This window comes from Vigna unguiculata, chromosome 1 (assembly GCF_004118075.2).
Source record: "Vigna unguiculata cultivar IT97K-499-35 chromosome 1, ASM411807v1, whole genome shotgun sequence".
Classification (NCBI taxonomy): Eukaryota; Viridiplantae; Streptophyta; class Magnoliopsida; order Fabales; family Fabaceae; genus Vigna; species Vigna unguiculata.
In genome coordinates, this window is record NC_040279.1 from 31,168,288 (window position 1) to 31,187,298 (window position 19,011).

Below are 19,011 nucleotides of genomic sequence, written 5' to 3' on the forward strand. Positions count from 1 at the left end.
TAAAGCAATTAAAATTAATATAAAAGATTTAGAAAAAAAGAGAATGGAACTCACTAAGAAGAGATAAACCCATGCAATCATGTATTAAAGAAATTACTAAAGTAAGAAAGTAAGGAAAGTTACATAAATAAATCTTATAAAAAAACAAAGAGATTGAAATCAAATATAAAAGAGTGGTTAAGAATGCAAAATATAAAATGTAAGTAAAATAATAAACAATGACACCACGTTCAATTTACGTACTTCTTTCTTGAGTAAGTTACCAAAGTTAATCATCGATTCTGATATAATTGATAGGTTTGTTGATGGAGGAGGTTTAGTGGAGAGACAAAACACCAATAAGACCCGAGTCAAATCACATAAAAATATAATATCACCTCCAATCCAAAACCTTAAGACAATGGATCTATGTGTCTTCTATTTTATATGATTATCAACATAGAACAATAATTTATTTTCAATTTTTTCTAATAAATGAATTAATATCCTCAATATTTTTCTCGGTTAATTTTTTTTATAACTAACAATATGTTAAAAAGACAAAAAAAAAACTTCGAGGAATGGCAAAAGGGCAAGAATAAATCAAAATATTTTATTTCAAATATCATGCTTAGTCCTAACATCACCAATAAAGTATTTTCCAAAAAAATGTCTCTAGAGTAGTTAAAACAACATTCGAGCTATAGAAAATACCAACCTTAAAATGAAACAAAGATGACAAAGTTTGACATCAACCCCACGTACACACTCTAGAGAAAGTTGAATGAATGTTCTAGTGTAATTGTGTGATACATTCCTATGTACAGGACGAAAGTTAATGCTGAAATGGACTTAACAGTGTCAACCAAATCAATTAGAAATTTTGGGTGTCTTTTGGGTGTCTGTTTTTTCCAACTATGGATATGAATTTCACTCGCAGTATTATTTAATTAAGTAAAATAATATGTTATTAATGTTTTTACATAGTGATATTGGGGTGTAGATCACAGAATTTTATAACGAATAATAGAGTTGTCAAAATAGATTAAAATTTGTGAATAAATTCAATTTATCATAAGTTTAAATTGGGTTAGATTTAAAAAAATTACAATTTTAAGTACACATTAAAAATGAACTCGATTAACTAAAAATTCAGCTTACGTGATTAAACACGTGGTAAGCTAATCTTTTAATTTCTGTACTCATTATTTCTTTTGAAATATAATGGTACATAAAGTCTAATTTTTTGTATTGACATGTTACATCAAAATTATAGTAGTTTTGATATGCGGTGGTACTTCATATCTTTTTAAAATTAATGCACATGAGATTTTAATGATCTAAACTTCTGTAAAAATACTTTACCAATTAATATTGTAAAGATAAAAGAAAATAATTATATTTTTTTTAATTAAATGAGTGAACTCTTTTAAGTTATTAAACGGAGTTGGATTGGATTGAATTTAAATATTTTAAATTTATTAACAAATAAGAAGTTCATATGGACTCACGGAGTGATCAATTTTGATATTTCTAACATTTTTTTTTCTTGTAATGATTATAAAATATTTTTATTTATAAAATTTACAAAAGATTAAAAAGTTTAATATCAACAAGTTCTCTCCTACTGTTGTGAATGTCCTTATGCCGATGAAATTTAATTTTAATTAAATTAAATTAAATTAGATACGAAATTTAAATTTAATAATAAAATTAATTCTCCTTTTTTATTTATTTATCTTCAAGTTTTTAAGTTTATATTAATTATACCATATAAAGTAAAAAAATTATTATAATTTAATTCTCTTTCTCTATACACCCTCATTCCTCAACTGTTCTAATTTTGAACAGTTTCTGGTTTTTGCCGCTACAAGTTCCAATACACCTACTGTGAGAAGCAGGTTGCTCTTTAGGCAGGGTCCTTGTCCTTGGCCACAATTGCATTTCCTCCCAGCCAACAAAAATGGGTCGAAGACGTTCTTCCAAAAATATCCACATGGCTCACTTCATGGTATGTCATTAAGATCATGTCTGTATACTATTCTTGTATACATTATGCTTTAGTTTTATCACTAATCATAATGGATTCCTTTTTTTCTTTAACTTCTCAAAAGTTTTTCTACGCAGGTCTCATAATCGCTTGCATTCAGTGTTTATACGAAATTGTTTTATTTTATTTTACTTTTTGCCTCAGGTGTTGGCTGCATGCATCGGCTTAGGGTTTTTGGTTTGGTTGTTTAGGGTTTTATATTTTGGAATAGATGGATACATATCAGTGGAATAGTGTGTTTAAGAAGAACAATAAAGGGGTAATAGCAGGCTTGAAACACGTGCATGTATGGGTTTGATCAATTTATCACTTTTACACTTTCTAAGGGAAAGGTAGGTTTTTTTTTATTATTTATTTTTCTTTATTATAATTAGAGATATTATTATGTAGTCCAAGATCATGACAAAGTTATGGTTCTGGTCAATATTTGATTAGCTGTTTTTGTTTCAATTCAAGACAAACTAATTATTAGAACCTGAATACCAGTAACTATGTAATGTCTGTGTGGGAGTACCAGACTAAGCAATTGTTTCTTATTTTTGCAATCACTTTCTGAAAAACTGCTTTCAACTTCAGAGTGCTCTTTTAGTTTTTTTTGTATGAATGTGTGTCACATGTCTATGTTTGGTTCTGCTTTCGATTCTGTTATTAATTATCTTTGTTTGATGTGATTTTGACTTTCAGTGTGTATTTTATGTGTACAAGCTGGTAATGAGGAGAAAGAATCATATTTAATATTTCCTAATTACTCACTATTTTTCCTTGAAGCCTAATGTTGTGGAACCACAACCTTCCAATGGAACGGTGGAATTGCTAGGGGCATCAAACTCTCACCATGATAACCATCTTCCTGGACTTTCCCCACAGAAGCAACCAAATTCATTAGTGAACGGAGTGAAAAGGCCTCATGAAAGGAGTCTGGCAGGGGAACAAGTGAACCAGGATCATGGACTTCAAAAGAAGTACACTACTAAGAAAAAATCCAAATTTTGTGGTGCATCTGTGAGACGATCAGAACGTCTAAAAAGTGCAATTGTTTGCTCTACCAAAGCCAACTTTGGCGTTGAAGTTGAAAATATAACTGTTAGCGATAGTGAGAAAGAGGAAGTCTTGGCAGGGCCTGAGTTGGTGCTGGAGCCCCCGCAGGAGCATGAGTCAGAGTCAGAGCCAGAGCAAGATGAAAGTGAGAAGAGCTTGGATGAAAAAGTTGACTCTGCCTTACATAGAATAAATTCTCTTGACAAGATCGTGGGATGGTTGAAATCCAAGGTCTTCATAAGTCTTTCTAAATTCAAAATCCAAGATTCTGCGCTGTTGTTATTTTCTTGTGATATGTGGCTTTGTATGCTAAATGCATAACAGGTGGAAGAAAGCTTTTGTGAAGCACCTTCTGTGGTACCTATAGGTTACAAGAGCATGTACTTTGATTCACAGAAGAAGGTTTTTTCTCTTCCCGGTTTACAATTTTAATTTTCTGATGCATCTTTTAAGCTTATCTTTTGGTATGATACTCATTTATTTTTATGTTGCTTATTGCCTTACATATATGCAGATTGAAGCTTTGATAGAAGAAAATCAACGACTAAATGGAAAGCTGGAAAATGCTTTGGGCAAAATAGAAGCGGTATGTTCCAACCTTATTATCTTATTATCGTAGACTTCCTTCATCTTGATTCTTATTATCGTATAAGGCATCTGTATTCAATATTATAATCTCTTGGAAAAGAATTGTTTTTCCTTTTCTTTGTCCTCGTCGCTGGTTATCTCTACTGTGAATAATAACACATTTGAGGGAATATCTTTTTCCATGAGCAGTTTAGTATTTCTTTCATTAACTGTTACTTCTAGTTGAGGAGCAAGAAACCTTACATGGAATGGATAAACATTTCTTAAAATGATTCTTGTGATTGCAGATATATAGTCGTGTTTTGTACTGATATAGCATATGATCTTGTTTCAAAAGTATAACCTTACATTGAAAGTAACTTGGTTTTTAGTTATCTTGATGTATCTGAATCTGACTCTTTGATAATTCTACATTGTAGTACGAAAAAGAGATCCTTGCTTTGATTGGTGTACTGGAAAAAACGAGGGATTCTGTTAAGGATGATACGATTTCAAATCTGGCAAAATCTGTAGAAGCCGCTGTTAATGTATCAACTCAAGCAATCCATAATGTTTGTTCTGCTTCTGCTATTAAGAGAAAGAGAAAGGAAGGCTGAAGTAAGAAGCTAATGCTTCTCAACTTATTGATGCATTATAAAAGTAAATTAAAAACTTGACGCCTAATGTGCTTGACTAGTCCACCTTGCTTTTGTGGGGCTTTTGAACCTTTTTGTATGGATTTCTTTTTCTTAATATAGTGATTTTATAATTGTGGTATTATTATGCTTCATACATTTTTTCTTTTAGTTTCCAGGTATTATTATTAGGAGAAAGAAAGTTAGGCTTTAATATGTTTTAAATCTTATAAATATGCGATGATATAATAAACTGGATCATTTGTGCTTTCCCTGATCAAAATAAGAAAATGGAGGTTGTTCAAGCATTTTGATTATTAATTATACTCTTAATGCATTTTCTTAGGAAGTTTGTTAATTGCTTTTATGGAGGATGGGATAAAAATAGAAAATTAAAAGATGTTTATACATAAAAGAGAACTTTTAACTTGCATTACTATTTATTGAAATTTATTAAAAATTACAAAATATAAAATAGATTTATAAAATTACTGAGACAGGTACAAAAGTGTAATTTTTTTCAAAAATAATTGATATTTTTTATTGATAACGTTAGAATTTATTAGAAATGTCCTTTTTATATTACAAAAATATCACTCTTTTACCAAATGTGTTATGTTTACGTTGTACTAATTAGTTGTGTTACGATATTATTTTCATTTGATTTCATGACCTGAATTCTAGACGTAACAAAGACTTTCTTTTCTAGTAAAGAAAAATTCATCCCCCAAAAAGATAGTTATATTAAAAACCATGAAGGAAAGAAATAGACGATTCTTCAGCTAACCTTTTTAAAGAAGCAAAAGGTACACACAATGATAGCCAGCGTTTAGTCAATTAAAGAAGCATTTGGTCATAACAGTAAGTGCATAAATAAAATTCCTAACTGATAACATGCAGCTTGGTTTCATAAGTAGTTATACTTAGCAATAATTTAGATTAATAATTGTTCTATTTCTAGAGCTATTATCACATTATTACTAATTGTTGTTTATGATCAGAAAAGGAATTTAATTTTGGCAGAAATACAGGGAATATTTTGTAGCATCATTATAAGGGGTGTTATGATGCTTCCTAATATTCAGGTTTACTCTTCTCCATAATCAAGTGAAGCAGAAAATTTGTGGACATCGTTTCTGGGTGTGTGTGGTTCTCCATTTTCATCATCATCATCATCATCATCATCACCGTCTTCATCTTCATCCCCTGCCTCTTCAGGAATTGTTGGAGGAGGAGAAGAGAAATCTAAGTACGTTCCCTGAATAGCAGCATCTTCATCTGACTCAGAGAGATCTTGAGAAGCAAGTTGGTGATACTCCACAAGCTGATGAAGGCATTGATTTTCTCTCACCAAATTTGCATTTTCATTGGCCAGTCTCGACTTCTCAGCAAGAAGTGCTTCCAGTTGAAGCCTCACCTACACTCACCACAACAAGATCAGTTTGTGCAATGTATATATAATTCTAAATACAATCACAAAGTGAGAATTCAATAGATTTGAACAATAAAGTAATAAAGTGTGTTTGATTTGAAAGAGTGTGTATGCAGTGAAATGATTATGTGATTGATTGATTCCTTACAAGATCATCTTCTTCAGGTCTATCTCCTTTTGCGAATCCATCACGCAGTCTTCTGTTCTCCTCTTCAAGCAAACCACACCTTTCTTGCATAAAACACAAATCTGATTTAATGGACTTCAATTCTCTTGCTAATGAAGCTGCTTTCGTTGCCATTGAAACTGCAAGCTGCAATGTGCAAATGAAATAAATAAACAACAAGCTGGTAACTTCAGCGAACTAAATCGTATACTAAAAACAAACACCAACATTTTTTGCTTTCTTGATGTTTCTATCCACTACTTTTTTCCCATTCTCCTTTTGTGACTCCACGGCACTTTCTTCAGAGTAATCAACATGGTCAAGTTTCCTTTTCATTCCTTGTTTTGACTCCTCTTTCTGTTTCTCTCCGGAATCCTCCTTGTTTTCCACCTTATCATTTTTGCTGTGAAATATATCAGTTAAGGTGGGTGGATTCGCCAATTCTCTAGCACCCTGCAAAGAACAAAAAAATCAGCTAGAAGTTTGATTACAAGCGATCTTAATTTAATTCTAGTAATATTTGAAATCTACAAGTAATGACCGATAATAAATTGTCACATTTAATCAAAGTACAACTTCACCAAACAAGTTATTGTGTAGCAATCTCTCTTTTTCAACCGAATCGGAGTGAAACAAAATTCGGATCTAATCAAGATCTCAATTTCAAATCTTATAATTAAAATAAATTTGGAAAGAGAGACTCCAAAGAAAAAATGAACAGGGTTAAGTTCAGCATTGGGTCATCGATAAAATCGCACAAGAATAACATAGTAACCAAAACAAGCCCTCTTGCCCAAATTAATAGTAGTAAATAAACAAACCTGAAGGGCATTGTCCAAATTATTAGACAACATAGACAGAGTGTTGGCAACTGAGTCAAATCCTCTCATCAGCAACATAGAATCTTCCTTCAACCGATTGTTTCGTTCCACATTCTACACATATAAAACAGAGAAACAAAAAAACACATCCCACCAATTCAAATCTCACAGAATTCAATCAAAAATTGAAAATTACTTGGATTGTACAAGGTAGCATCGACACCAACCTTGGGGGAGTGAGATGAGGTTCTGGGTTCACGAGCATCGAGAAGCGTGTCGACTCTGCTCCTGAGAGTGCTCCAGAAACGTTTATCAGAGGAAGGGCTGATCAGAGGAGAAGAAGAAGCCATAACCCGCGTGCCCTTCTATCACAACAAGAAAACAAAGGTTGAGAAACAAGACACGAAAGTTTGCAACTTCCGAGGTTAAGAGAGAAGAGAAACCTGGTTTGGGTGGAGATGGAGCGGAGAAGAAGGTGCGTCAAAGGAGGTTGTGATTGGAAGAGAAAGTTTGAGAAGGGTAACTAAGGAGGAAGCTGAGTTCAACGGCTAGTTTGAAAATGGTGTTTGAATATGAATAGATGAATAAATGAATGGAGTTTATTTAACGTTAGAAAATGTGTGTGACAACTCTCAATGAGAGGGACTGTGTAGTTAATGTTATTGTGTTGAATTTAGAGTGGTTAAGTAAGTAATTAATGATTTAAACTAATGATATGGGGTGCTTCCCATTTTTGGTAGTATGTGTATAGAAATATTAATGGAATTAAAAACGAAAAATAAATAAAGGTTTAAGTTTTTTTGGTAAGCTTAGTACAGTAGAAAAAGAAAGATTTGAAAAGGAAAATAAAGTATTAAATTAATAACAATATAATTAAAAATAGTAATTATTATTTTATACTTTCTGTACACAATATCACTAAATATAATTTTTGGATAACTAAAAGAAGGGATAAAATAACATTGACAGTGAAATTTACTTATATATATTATGGTAATTTCAATTATGCGTAATTTAACTTTAATTCATATCATAATTATATATTATTTTGATTTGTGTGAATTAAAAAATAATAATAAAGAAAAAAAATATTAAATATGTTTGTAATCTTTAATCTTGAATGCAAACTTGGTTCTAAATTTTTCTTTTAAATGATTCTGATTTAATTTTAAGCATGGATAGTTTTAAAGATGTTATGAAACTTTAGATCTTAATTATGTGTGTCAATATGGATGAGGTGAAAATTTTAGAAGAAGTTCAGTTGTTTTTATAGCAGCCATCTAGATTCTTATAAAGTATAGCAAAATTAACAACAATTATGGAAGGAGGTATAAACAAATGTGTACTTTAATTATCTGTAAGTGTTTTGTTTGTAATAAACTGATTTTGACCATATAGTTTTATTCAATCAAAGTTTCCTGTATATTATTAAAATTAATTATTATTACATAAAAAATGATGAAATTTTATGTAATATTTTTAAAATAGAATAATAATAAGAAAATTTGAAATAATAAATTAAAACAAATTATGATAAATTTAGTTATAATAATATGAATTATTTTCAAATATTTTGTTTAGTCATTTGATATAAATCAAGTTGTTCAATTTAGAATAAATTTAACAAATAAATCCTAAAAGTGTTATATATTAGTTGTAATAAGTAATTAAATGTTATTACAATTTAAACTTTGTTGTATAATAATTAATTCAACTTTTTAAAGTTAATGAGTATTTAAATATTTCTTTAGAACTTTATATATATATATATATATATATATATATATATATATAGAGCTGGGAAAAATAAATCAAACTGCACTGCACTACCAAAAACTGCACTGAACTAAAAAACTGTTCGCATGAACTGCACTGAACTGAGAAACAATTCAGATGAACTGAACTGTTATTCTTAAAAATAAATTGGACTGAACTGCACTGCACTGCACTATAATATAAACTGAACTGAACTATTACAAAATGAACTGTTTTATGAACTGCACTACGTCAGAACTGAACTACACTATTTTTTGGACTGAACTGCACTAATTTTTAACTTAACTACACTGTTTTTGAACCATTTTTTAACCGAATTGCACTGATTTTGAATAAACTTCACTCTTTTTGAACTGAATTGTACTATTTTTGAACCGGATTGCATTGATTTTGAATTGAATTACACTATTTTTGGACTGAATTATACTATTTTGAATCGAATTGCACTAATTACATATGATTGTACTACACAATAATAATTTAAAGTTTATAATTTGAAAGTGCTTAGAAAATAATACTTGAAATATGCATCATACTTCAATATACCAATTAACATTTTTATAATTTTTTTTATTTATATTAAAGTTTTCCATAACTTAAAATGTAATTAAAATATTAAAATTAATATAATAAATATAAATATCGGTATTAAATTATTTTTATATTTTAAAATCTTATGTAATATTACTCTTTACTTTTACAATGTTTATTATGTTGCGTAAAATTTTTTAAAAGAATTTATTTTAGAAAATTCTCAAAATTAATATTTTCTTTAACATTTGTATTCATTAATATTTGTGTGAAAAATGTTATAGAAATTTTATGAAGTTCTAAAATTAATATTTTAAGAATTTTTTAAAATAAATTCTCTTTAAAAAAGTTGATGCCACATAATAAATATTTTAAAACTAAAAAATAATATTACATAAGATTTTAAAATAAAAAATATGTTAGTACCAATATTTATATTTATTATACTAATTTCAATATTTAAGTTACAAAAAACTTTAATATAAATAAAAAATTATAAAAATGTTAGCTGTCACAAAATTTAATTTTTAAAAATAACTTCTGTAAAATCATAACATAAAAATAACATTACATAGTAAAATTCATTCAAAATAAAATAAGATATTGAATTAATTTATAATTTTTTTAATAAATTAATTATAAATATTTTATATTTTTCTCAAAGAAAGAGTAAAGAAAAAAATTAAGACAAAATAAAATAAATATTTCAATATGAAAGAGAAAGAATAGAACGTAAGACATAAAACACATAAGTCCAATTCTTATCCTAATACCAATATTTTATTTGAGGTATTTTGCTATTTCAATCTACTATAGTTCAATAGTTAACTTAGTTAACTTAGTTAACTTATCATAAGTTTAGTTTCTTAAAACTGAACTATTTTATAGTACAGTTCAATTATTATTATGAATAGTTTAGTATACTTTAGTTTAATATAGTACAATTAACTATAGTTTAGTATAGTTTAGTAAATTATGCCCAGCCCTATATATATATATATATATATATATATATATATATATATATATATATATATATATATATGATTGAGATCGGAAGTCATAGAACTTTGAAATATTCTTCAAGTACATCCATCTATCCATTTCCATTTCATGTTAAATCAGATATGTCTAATATAACATAACTAAGAGAGGGATGAATTGGTTATTCAATCTTTTACTAATTTTAAATTGATCTTGAAAGTTTCTTCAATCTTTATAACTCCAAATAACCAGTTTTCTAATTCTGTATTAATAGACTAATTAAAACAATTAGAAAAGGTATAAGAGATGAGAGAAACAAAGAACACAATGCTGGTTCAATTCAAAATGAATCTACGTCCAGTATTCTTCTAAGTAACCCACTTAGGAGGATTCCACTAAATCAATAGAGTTACAAGAATTACAAGAGCATCTATATAATTCAAGACCCTAAAGACTAAGGAGCTTGATCTACAAAGCAAGAACTCCCCCTAGATGCAATGCATCCATACAATTGCACATGGACCTTCACTTCACACAATGAATCAACTGTAAACAAAAATACAATAGAAAAGAAATAAGGAACGAATACACCTATTGGATGTGCAGATTTATCACTTGATCCTATATCCAAGCTTGACCCACCAAGGTTGAATCCACCATCAATCTTCTTGAATGTCCAATTGAATGATCTCCCAAGAAAGCACAAGAACTCTGTGAATCTTGATCTCAGAAAATAAATCTCTCAGTTGGTCTCTCAAGTAATTCAGTTATTTCTTTCTGTTTTAAAACTGATTTCAAAAGTTCTGCTGCAGTAATTAATGGATTAGGAATTTACCTAATAGATTATCATGGGTGTATTTTCATTGCATCAGTGCAGTGCCCTCATATAATCTATTAGTTAAGTATTTAATCCATTTAGTTCAGTGTTTGACACATTCAAGAGTTTGATAACTGATTTAATTCAGTTCAAGCTTGTTTTACATGTAATTCTAGATATACAACACCTAATGTAAGAGATTAAATTCAGGACTAAGCGTAAACCAGTGATGCACATGTTTGTATAGCTTTGGACTTCATCAAAATCATCTTCACTGAATTTGAGGAAGCTCCCCCTCTCAACATTTCATTCATTAAACAATTAAGAATTTAAATTGATAAACATAAAATATAATTAAAAGTATTACGATTAGAAAAAGGTTTATACTCTGCATTATGAAATGTTATCCTTTTTTTTTATAAAAATTTATTTATACACCTCGTTTATAGTTGCAGGGATTCATTTTCGTTCAAAATGTGTATTTTTAATATTTTTTTATTTTCACTGTAAAAGAAACAATATATAGTTGATTATGTGTGAACATTGACCATAAATAAAATTTTATTTATGAATTTTCATTTTGCAGTGTTTAGTCTTATACTTTTTGTGAAAACTTTAAATTTTTGCAGTTTTTCTATAATTTATTTATTGGTGACTTACATCACGTCATAATTCCTTGATGAGAATAGACAAAGTTTATTTAAAATCATCTTTCAAACTACAATTTTACTACTAAATCATTTTTCATTATTATCTTCATTTAACTTTCATAATATATATCAAATTTAATTAAATATCTCAAAACATAATCTATTCATCATAATGTTTTATTCCGTATAATCTATTTGATTTTCATAAAAAAACTAACTTTTCTTGAAATATCTTGTGTTAATTTCTTATTTATTAATAATGCTATATAAAATGTAGATCGAGTGATAATCACCGATAAATGTTTAGTATTAGTTAAATTACAAATTATTTAGATATTTTATTAAATCAATCTAAAAATCATTAGAATGGTCTTATATAAATAAAGAATGTGGTAAGGAGAAATTATAAAAAGTGAAATTTAATATATTTGTGTTTATAAAGTTGGGGTAAACCCCAAAAGTTGCAACTCAAGCTAGAAAGATGAACTGAGAAAAGTAAATTTTAAGCCTACGACTGAGCAGCAAAATTTGAGTGTTGAGTCACATTTTAAGAAACCTTCATTACAAGGAAACATCAAGCTCCACCAGATTTGAAGTTGAGCATCAAAAGAAAACATCCATGGCAAGGAAACATCCATTGTTGACCTCCAAAGTTGATTACCCAAACTTTGGAAGAAACTCATTCATGAAGGAAACCTCCATGGCTAAACTTTAATCTTGGAAGCTAGAGCAGCACCTAAATTTCTATAAATTCAGGGCATGTCCCTAGGATTATTGTGTTAGTTTTGTACATTTGTTTTAGAGAGAGAAACTCTTAGACTACTTTAGTTCGTATTATATATTCTTGTAAAGTTATGGAAAGAGGAAAACTACTCCAAGTTCCTATTGTATACATCATTATGAGCAGCTAAATCCTTCATAGTTTGGATTGAATGTAACTTATAAACTCTCTTTATATTGTACTTGATTATATATGTATTGTGTTCTTATTTCTATGTGTTGGTTACTTGATTTGTGCTACACTCCGTGGTGATTTGGCAATATCATACTTCATCAGCACTAAATGTAGAGACATCTGGTCTAGTGTTTAGATAAACAAGTCTCCTAATCTTTGACATATACCAAACATGGATATGCGGGTTTAGTTGGTTTAAAGAGTCTTATTCTTAAAGCAAGAGTTCCTCCACCTGAATTAGAAAATCCTATGTCTAACACCCTTAGGTTATAACTCTCACACACAAGGTTAGATTTACAAGTGAAGTGTACTTCCATAAACACTAGAAATAAAAACACAATTTAAAGATAATTAAAGGCAGTACAGTAAAGTTAAGAGCCAAGTTTAATCCCAACACCGTAATCAGCATCACCTCTCTCAATATTAGTTTTAATATATTTTAGCAATGCCAAAACCACACATTTGTTGATGTTTTATTGTCAAGCTTGAGTAGATTATAGATCACTAATTTAACTACCAAATCCCTATGGATACAACCTTGTTGTGCTACAATAGACTTAGTACATTTGCTGAAAAAGTTATATCCTTAATTGGAGAACTAACACTGAATTATTTGTCCTTGAGGAACTAACAAAGAAACAATTATAGTTTATGGATGTAAAATAAAACAAAATAAATGTTATCAAATACTATATCACATTATCACAAGTATCTTCACATATAGTATCTCTTTATTTCATACATCAATCATGAGTGTTTTTGTAAAGTGTAGAAATAGTAATTTTAGTTTGTAACTTTATATAAACTTTTATGTTGTGTTTGTTTCCAACTAGGAAAGTATAGAAAGTGCATATGTGCAAAATTTGAAATTTAATGTAAAAAAATACAAAAATGAGGTAATTTTCTTAAAAACTTTCTTCACCTTCATTCAAAATTTTGCAAAAAATTGAGGTAAACATAATCAGGGGTGAACCTTGTTATGACATAGGGCCTTGGCCCTCCCAATTTCTTTTTATATTTATATAAATTAATATATCATTTAAATATTTTTTTTAATTTTAATATATTTTATATATTTGGCATCTTTTAAAAATTTTATATTTTTATATAAAAATTTTGACATCCTTAAAATATTTGTCGAAGATCTACCACTAAACATAATAATAATAATAATAATTTATATATTATTTTTATATAATTAATTTTTATTATTTTTTCCAAAGTTTTTGAAAATTTTACTCTTGACAAATTTACTCTTCAAAATGTATTAACTATTAAACACATCCTAAAAAACCAGTAAAATCATATATGCTACGTGCGTTTGGTATTCAATTTTTTTTTATAATAGTAAAAAATAACAAAATTATAATAACTATTTATTATTATTGTTGTTATAAAGTTAAATATATATATATATATATATATATATAATTTTTATAATTTAATTATAAATAGTTTTTATTTGTTTTATAGATAATTTTATTATTAAAGAAAATAATTAAATTTAAAAAAATGGTCAAATTATAAAAACTAGTTAAATTTATAAAAAAGGTAGTTACTAAAAAAATAAAATTAATAAAATAATTATTTTAATTTAAAAACAATAAAATTGAAAAACAAATGTGAACATAAAAAGATAAATTTATATATATATATATATATATATATATATATATATATAAAAGTATATATGTAATCTAAAACATTACTTATTAGAAGATTCGTTCCAAAATTTTAAAAGTATTTTAAAATGCAAAATGGACTATAAATAGAATACCCAAATGCTAATCTTGTACACTTCAAATGGCAAAGGTGAATGCCCTAATGAATTGTGGACTTAGACGAGGCCCAATTGGTATTTTAGGAGAGACTATTGCTTCTGCAACCTGTCATATTTCTTCCAGCACCTATCACTTCTAGAATTTATTTTCTGAAATACTATAAACTATGGAAATAATTTTTCAGAAATTAATCATCCCCTCATATTATGGAAAAGATTTTTCGAAGTCTCTTATGGGGGTAGAGAGAGGAATTTGATGGGGATGTAGGAAGCAACAGCCCTTAGGAGATTATCTGATGAAGCCCAATAGTTGTATTAGGAGGTGGCTGGATAGGTCCATTACTTCATATTGCAGTATCATGGGTTGTGGTGCGAAAAGGGACTTGGATAATTTCTTATAAATTAAATAAAAAACCATGTAAAATAAAGCTAATTTATATTTACTAATAGTCATAAAAATGATTTTTTTTTAAAACAAACAATTGATTTTATAAGAAACTATTAAAACTCTAAATAATTTGGTGAGTTAATTAAATTTATATTTATTTCAATTTCTGAGTACTTTGAAAACCTGGAAAAGAAATATTTATTTAAAAAAGAATAAGTCCTTTGCTTGTAGAAATGATCAATGAAAAGAAATAAGGAAGGTTTATTACAAAATTCTTATATGATTCCACTTTTTTTTTTTTGTTTTCTTTATCTATGATTAGATATAAAAAAAAATATCAGTATGTATATGCCGATAAAATTCGTAATGAATGAAAAATAAATATTATGAATAGATATTTGTGGATAACAGATACAAGTATTTTTTATATCTGCATGTTAACAGAAACAGATACAGGTATCATAGTATCTGTATATGTGGATATCTGTACTCATTATTCTCTAATTTAAATTTAAAAATAAAATTAAAAAAATGATTAAAATATTAATACATTAATTTTGAATGAGTTATTTTTTATCATTTGATTTTTAAAAAATTTTTTTTTTTAAATTGTTATTAAACATTATTTAAAAGGGTTATTTGAACTTTATTTAAAATTTATAAATATTATTTATTGTATTTTATATAAAATTATGATTAAAATATCTTGTTAAAATGAGAATAGAAAGAGACGTGAAGAATAACCACATTTTGGAAGATGGGAAAGCAAATCCAACTTTTGATTGATGTGCCAAAATTGGATTGGAAGCCCCAAAAGGAAAGTAATACTGTTAGTCATTCACACACTTTGTTCCCAATTTTTATTTGAAAAAAATAAGTGTGAGATCGGAATATATATATATATATATATATATATATATATATAATTTTTAATTTATAAAATGATATTTAAATTAGTGATTACATTAATTAATTATTTTTGGTCATGAGTTTCTAAAAAAATGTCAAAAAAAGAAAGGTTAATTTTTGTCATTACAAGAGCTTTTGGAGAATTCACACTTTTCGTAAATCTTTTATTTCTCCTTCCGATTGATTAAATATTTATTTCTCTACCTACTAATTAATTATATATGGCCAAATTACTGACATTGATCTCAAGAAATTATCGTCTCTTACTATCTATCTCCTTCTCAGTACTGCTCTTATGTTTTTTAACGATAATTTTGTTTTAAAAAAAAAAACTTGCAAAAATAAGTTTTAGCTTTAGATATTTTCTCTAAAGAATGACACATAAAATTTCAAAAGAAACTTTCAATGGCTAACTTAAAGTTACTAATTAATTGCAATTTCCAATAGTAGTATATATTGTTTTTATTTTATATACTTTATTGGACGTGTTACATGAGTGACAAAATTGGAGACACCTCATATCCAATCATCGGCAATTTAGTCGTACACTATTATTCATGTCTTTTGACCATAACTGAATCATGATGATAACATAAATAAAAAAATAATGATTTTTTTATTTTAAATTTGAAAATTTTCTTTTATATTTTATGATATAATATGTAATTTTTTGAAGAGTGAAAAATTACTTTTCTAAAAATAATAGTTAAATTGAAAAAATTGAACCATTTGGCTTTTTCAACATTATTAATGTCATAAATCCAAAGTTCATTTGAATATAGCACAGCAACCACCACCTTTGATTTGTTTGTATTGTGAGCACCGACACAATGCCAGCCATAACATCGCATATTTCTGCTGTCTCAGTGATTGTCTCATTTGTGCATCAACACCGTGTACTCCATCAAAAGCTTAAATTTTGGATAACAATTAATCATAGTGTCACCAACTTGCTTAATAAGTTTAAAAATCTTATATTATAGAGATATATTTGACTTTGTTTTTAGATTTAGACTTTAAAAATAATTTTCAAGATTTCTTTTTTTTGGAAAGTAGAAGATGAGCCAAGAGAAATGAAAATATACATAACTACATATTAAATTAAAATAATAATAAACTTCAATTTTTTTTACTCAAATATTAAAAGTAATTAATATATTAATTGTAAAAGTTGTTTTCAAAAACTATTCTTATCGTGATTTTTTTTTTCTCAAAAAAAAACAGTTTTCAAGAATAGGAATTAAAGAGACCCTAACTCTCACATCATCGATTAATAGCATATATATATATATATATATATATATATATATATATATATATATATATATATATATATATATATATATATATATATATATATATATATATATATAAGGACTTTCTTTCTCCTCTTGTCCCGAACATAGGGTCTATTTTATTTATTGTAAAGACTTTACATGATTAATGAAAAAAAAATCATGAATAACTTTTAGTTGTTAGTATAATTAACAAGTTTTTAAAAATTTAATAAAAAAAACTGCCATAGAATAATAGTGTAAAAGAATAATATATGATACATTATATTCATAACTTTCGAACAACGTTCAAATAATTCATCTAAATAATGTTGAATGACAATTTAAAAAAATAATTTTTTTTTACAATTAACTAATAAAAAATAATTCATTTGAAATCAATATTTTAATATTTTAATCATGTTCTTTAAATTTAAATGAGATTATAGCATGTACGAGTGTCCACGTGTATGGGCGTCGACGAATATCCATGTGTTTGGATATTATGATACTGTACCCTCCCGTTAACATTTGGGTATTAAAAATATTCATACTCGTTACCTGCATATATTTATTTACAATGTTCATTCTCTACCCATTGCGTATTTTATCCGCATATATCTGTGGAAATTTTTTAACATCCCTAAATACATTTAGTGATTTTTTTCCTCCTCTCTCTTCCATGGAAACTTCTCATTGCATTATTGAACTTGAACTTGCACACAAACTATTGTCTACATTAGTAAATGGCATGAAAACCGTCCTTTTGCATATCTTAAAAACTCAACTATGAAATCATCCACTAATTATATTATATACCATATTGAACCTATCCGATACCAATAGAAAAAAATAAAAAGATTTGACTTTTTGCTATAAATATAATACGGAATTTCAGTGATTGAATAATCGAAAAATAGTAATAAAAAATGTTTGTTTCACCTTCAACCAACATTATTATTACTTATTTAAAATGGTGATGATGGTTGCAGCAGTATCCTGTCCAGATCATTAGGTGTCTTCGTCGATTATGATGGCAAATATTGAAGGAAAATGGTAGGTCAAGATTCTTCTTAAAGCATGAGGAACTATGAGTCACGCACATGATTTCATTTTTTTTTTTCAATTATGTTTCCACATTTGTTGAATACACTAGATGATACAAAATCATGAATCAAATGAATGTTTAGACAAACTTATCTAAAATTCAAGTTTAATCTTAATATAGGGCATCTAAAAAGTTTCAATAAACTAAACAACATTTTATGTATGAATTTTAAGAATTTAAATTGATAAACATAAAATAGACACAAGTCAGTGAAGCTTCTTTCTGCCAAACAAAATTCACGAATACAAATATCGTACATAGCTAGTTTTTAATATATTGAAATTTTGTCTCATATAAAGTATCATACAAAAAACATTTTAACTTATTGGCAGTGTTTTAACGCAATATTAAATAACAACTGTACAAAAGAAATACGTACGTACCAGAAAGAAATGATAAAACGATGTCGTGGCATGCAAATAGCTACATCACTCGTGAATACACAAAAACTACATCACTTTCTTCACATTATAACTTTGCCTTTCAAAATCGTTATTGTCATTATATTTAAATTGACAAAATTATTGGTCCCCAAGGAAAGTAGTATTTCGACGTAACACCATTTTTTTTATTGAAATTATTATGAAATATAAAACAAGAGATTAATTAAGCTATTAACCTACAAAGCGATTGCACAACCACACAAACAAACAAATGCATTGTTCAGACATTTTTTATTTTGAGAAATTTAGCGAAAAATATTATATACAACGATTGAGGAAAAAAAAAAGGTGAAAAGCGCGGTCCAAATAAGCAGCAATAAAAAAAAGTACGGCAAGAAAGAAAGAAAGTGAAAAGCAAATATTTTAGTGACCAAAACTGAGTCACAAGGCATTTATCTTTCTTATCATCTTCCACTTTTTTTTTTTATCATCATTGTTATTCTTAATCATAATCGGTTATGACTCACTAACTATACACTTATGGTCTTTAAAATCGCCTAACGTGCATTTATACTAATACTATTAACATGTTGAAATTAAATTCTTAATCTTTCCTGTGGGAATATTTGACCTTTCACAGATGTTCTTGTCTGCTTTATGTAACATTAAAGATTAAATTATCCAGAATCACTGTATTCAGATTCCACTATAGGACATGATAGTTCATTACGCATCTCAATCAAATAAATTTAAAAGAAAAAAATGTAT

At 27.3% G+C, this 19,011-nt stretch overlaps 2 protein-coding genes across 2 annotated transcripts; one reads left to right on the top strand and one right to left on the bottom strand.

Annotated features, from left to right (window-relative positions):
- Positions 1 to 1,812: 1,812 nt before the first annotated feature.
- Positions 1,813 to 4,403, top strand: LOC114195272. The gene is made up of 5 exons (XM_028085688.1): positions 1,813 to 1,990; positions 2,798 to 3,298; positions 3,392 to 3,469; positions 3,582 to 3,653; positions 4,075 to 4,403. The coding sequence occupies exons 1-5, from the start codon at positions 1,943 to 1,945 to the stop codon at positions 4,249 to 4,251; spliced, it is 876 nt and encodes a 291-aa protein (XP_027941489.1). The 5' UTR covers positions 1,813 to 1,942; the 3' UTR covers positions 4,252 to 4,403.
- Positions 4,404 to 5,186: 783 nt separating this feature from the next.
- On the bottom strand, positions 5,187 to 7,311 carry LOC114179390 (KNR4/SMI1 homolog). Its single transcript, XM_028065719.1, has 6 exons — positions 7,132 to 7,311; positions 6,916 to 7,053; positions 6,689 to 6,802; positions 6,096 to 6,320; positions 5,850 to 6,014; positions 5,187 to 5,686 (listed from the first exon to the last, which is right to left on the bottom strand). The coding sequence occupies exons 2-6, from the start codon at positions 7,036 to 7,038 to the stop codon at positions 5,357 to 5,359; spliced, it is 957 nt and encodes a 318-aa protein (XP_027921520.1). The 5' UTR covers positions 7,039 to 7,053; positions 7,132 to 7,311; the 3' UTR covers positions 5,187 to 5,356.
- Between the last annotated feature and the right edge of the window lie 11,700 nt (positions 7,312 to 19,011).

What these genes read in the sequence shown, in the direction of transcription:
- LOC114195272 (XM_028085688.1), top strand. Translation starts at nt 1,943, where the DNA reads ATGGGTCGAAGACGTTCTTCCAAAAATATCCACATGGCTCACTTCATG. An exon ending in TCCACATGGCTCACTTCATG is followed by an intron (nt 1,991 to 2,797) that starts GTATGTCATTAA and finishes TTTTCCTTGAAG; the next exon opens with CCTAATGTTGTGGAACCACA. An exon ending in TGGGATGGTTGAAATCCAAG is followed by an intron (nt 3,299 to 3,391) that starts GTCTTCATAAGT and finishes AATGCATAACAG; the next exon opens with GTGGAAGAAAGCTTTTGTGA.
- LOC114179390 (XM_028065719.1), bottom strand. Translation starts at nt 7,038, where the DNA reads ATGGCTTCTTCTTCTCCTCTGATCAGCCCTTCCTCTGATAAACGTTTC. An exon ending in CCTCATCTCACTCCCCCAAG is followed by an intron (nt 6,803 to 6,915) that starts GTTGGTGTCGAT and finishes TTATATGTGTAG; the next exon opens with AATGTGGAACGAAACAATCG. An exon ending in ACATCAAGAAAGCAAAAAAT is followed by an intron (nt 6,015 to 6,095) that starts GTTGGTGTTTGT and finishes TGCACATTGCAG; the next exon opens with CTTGCAGTTTCAATGGCAAC.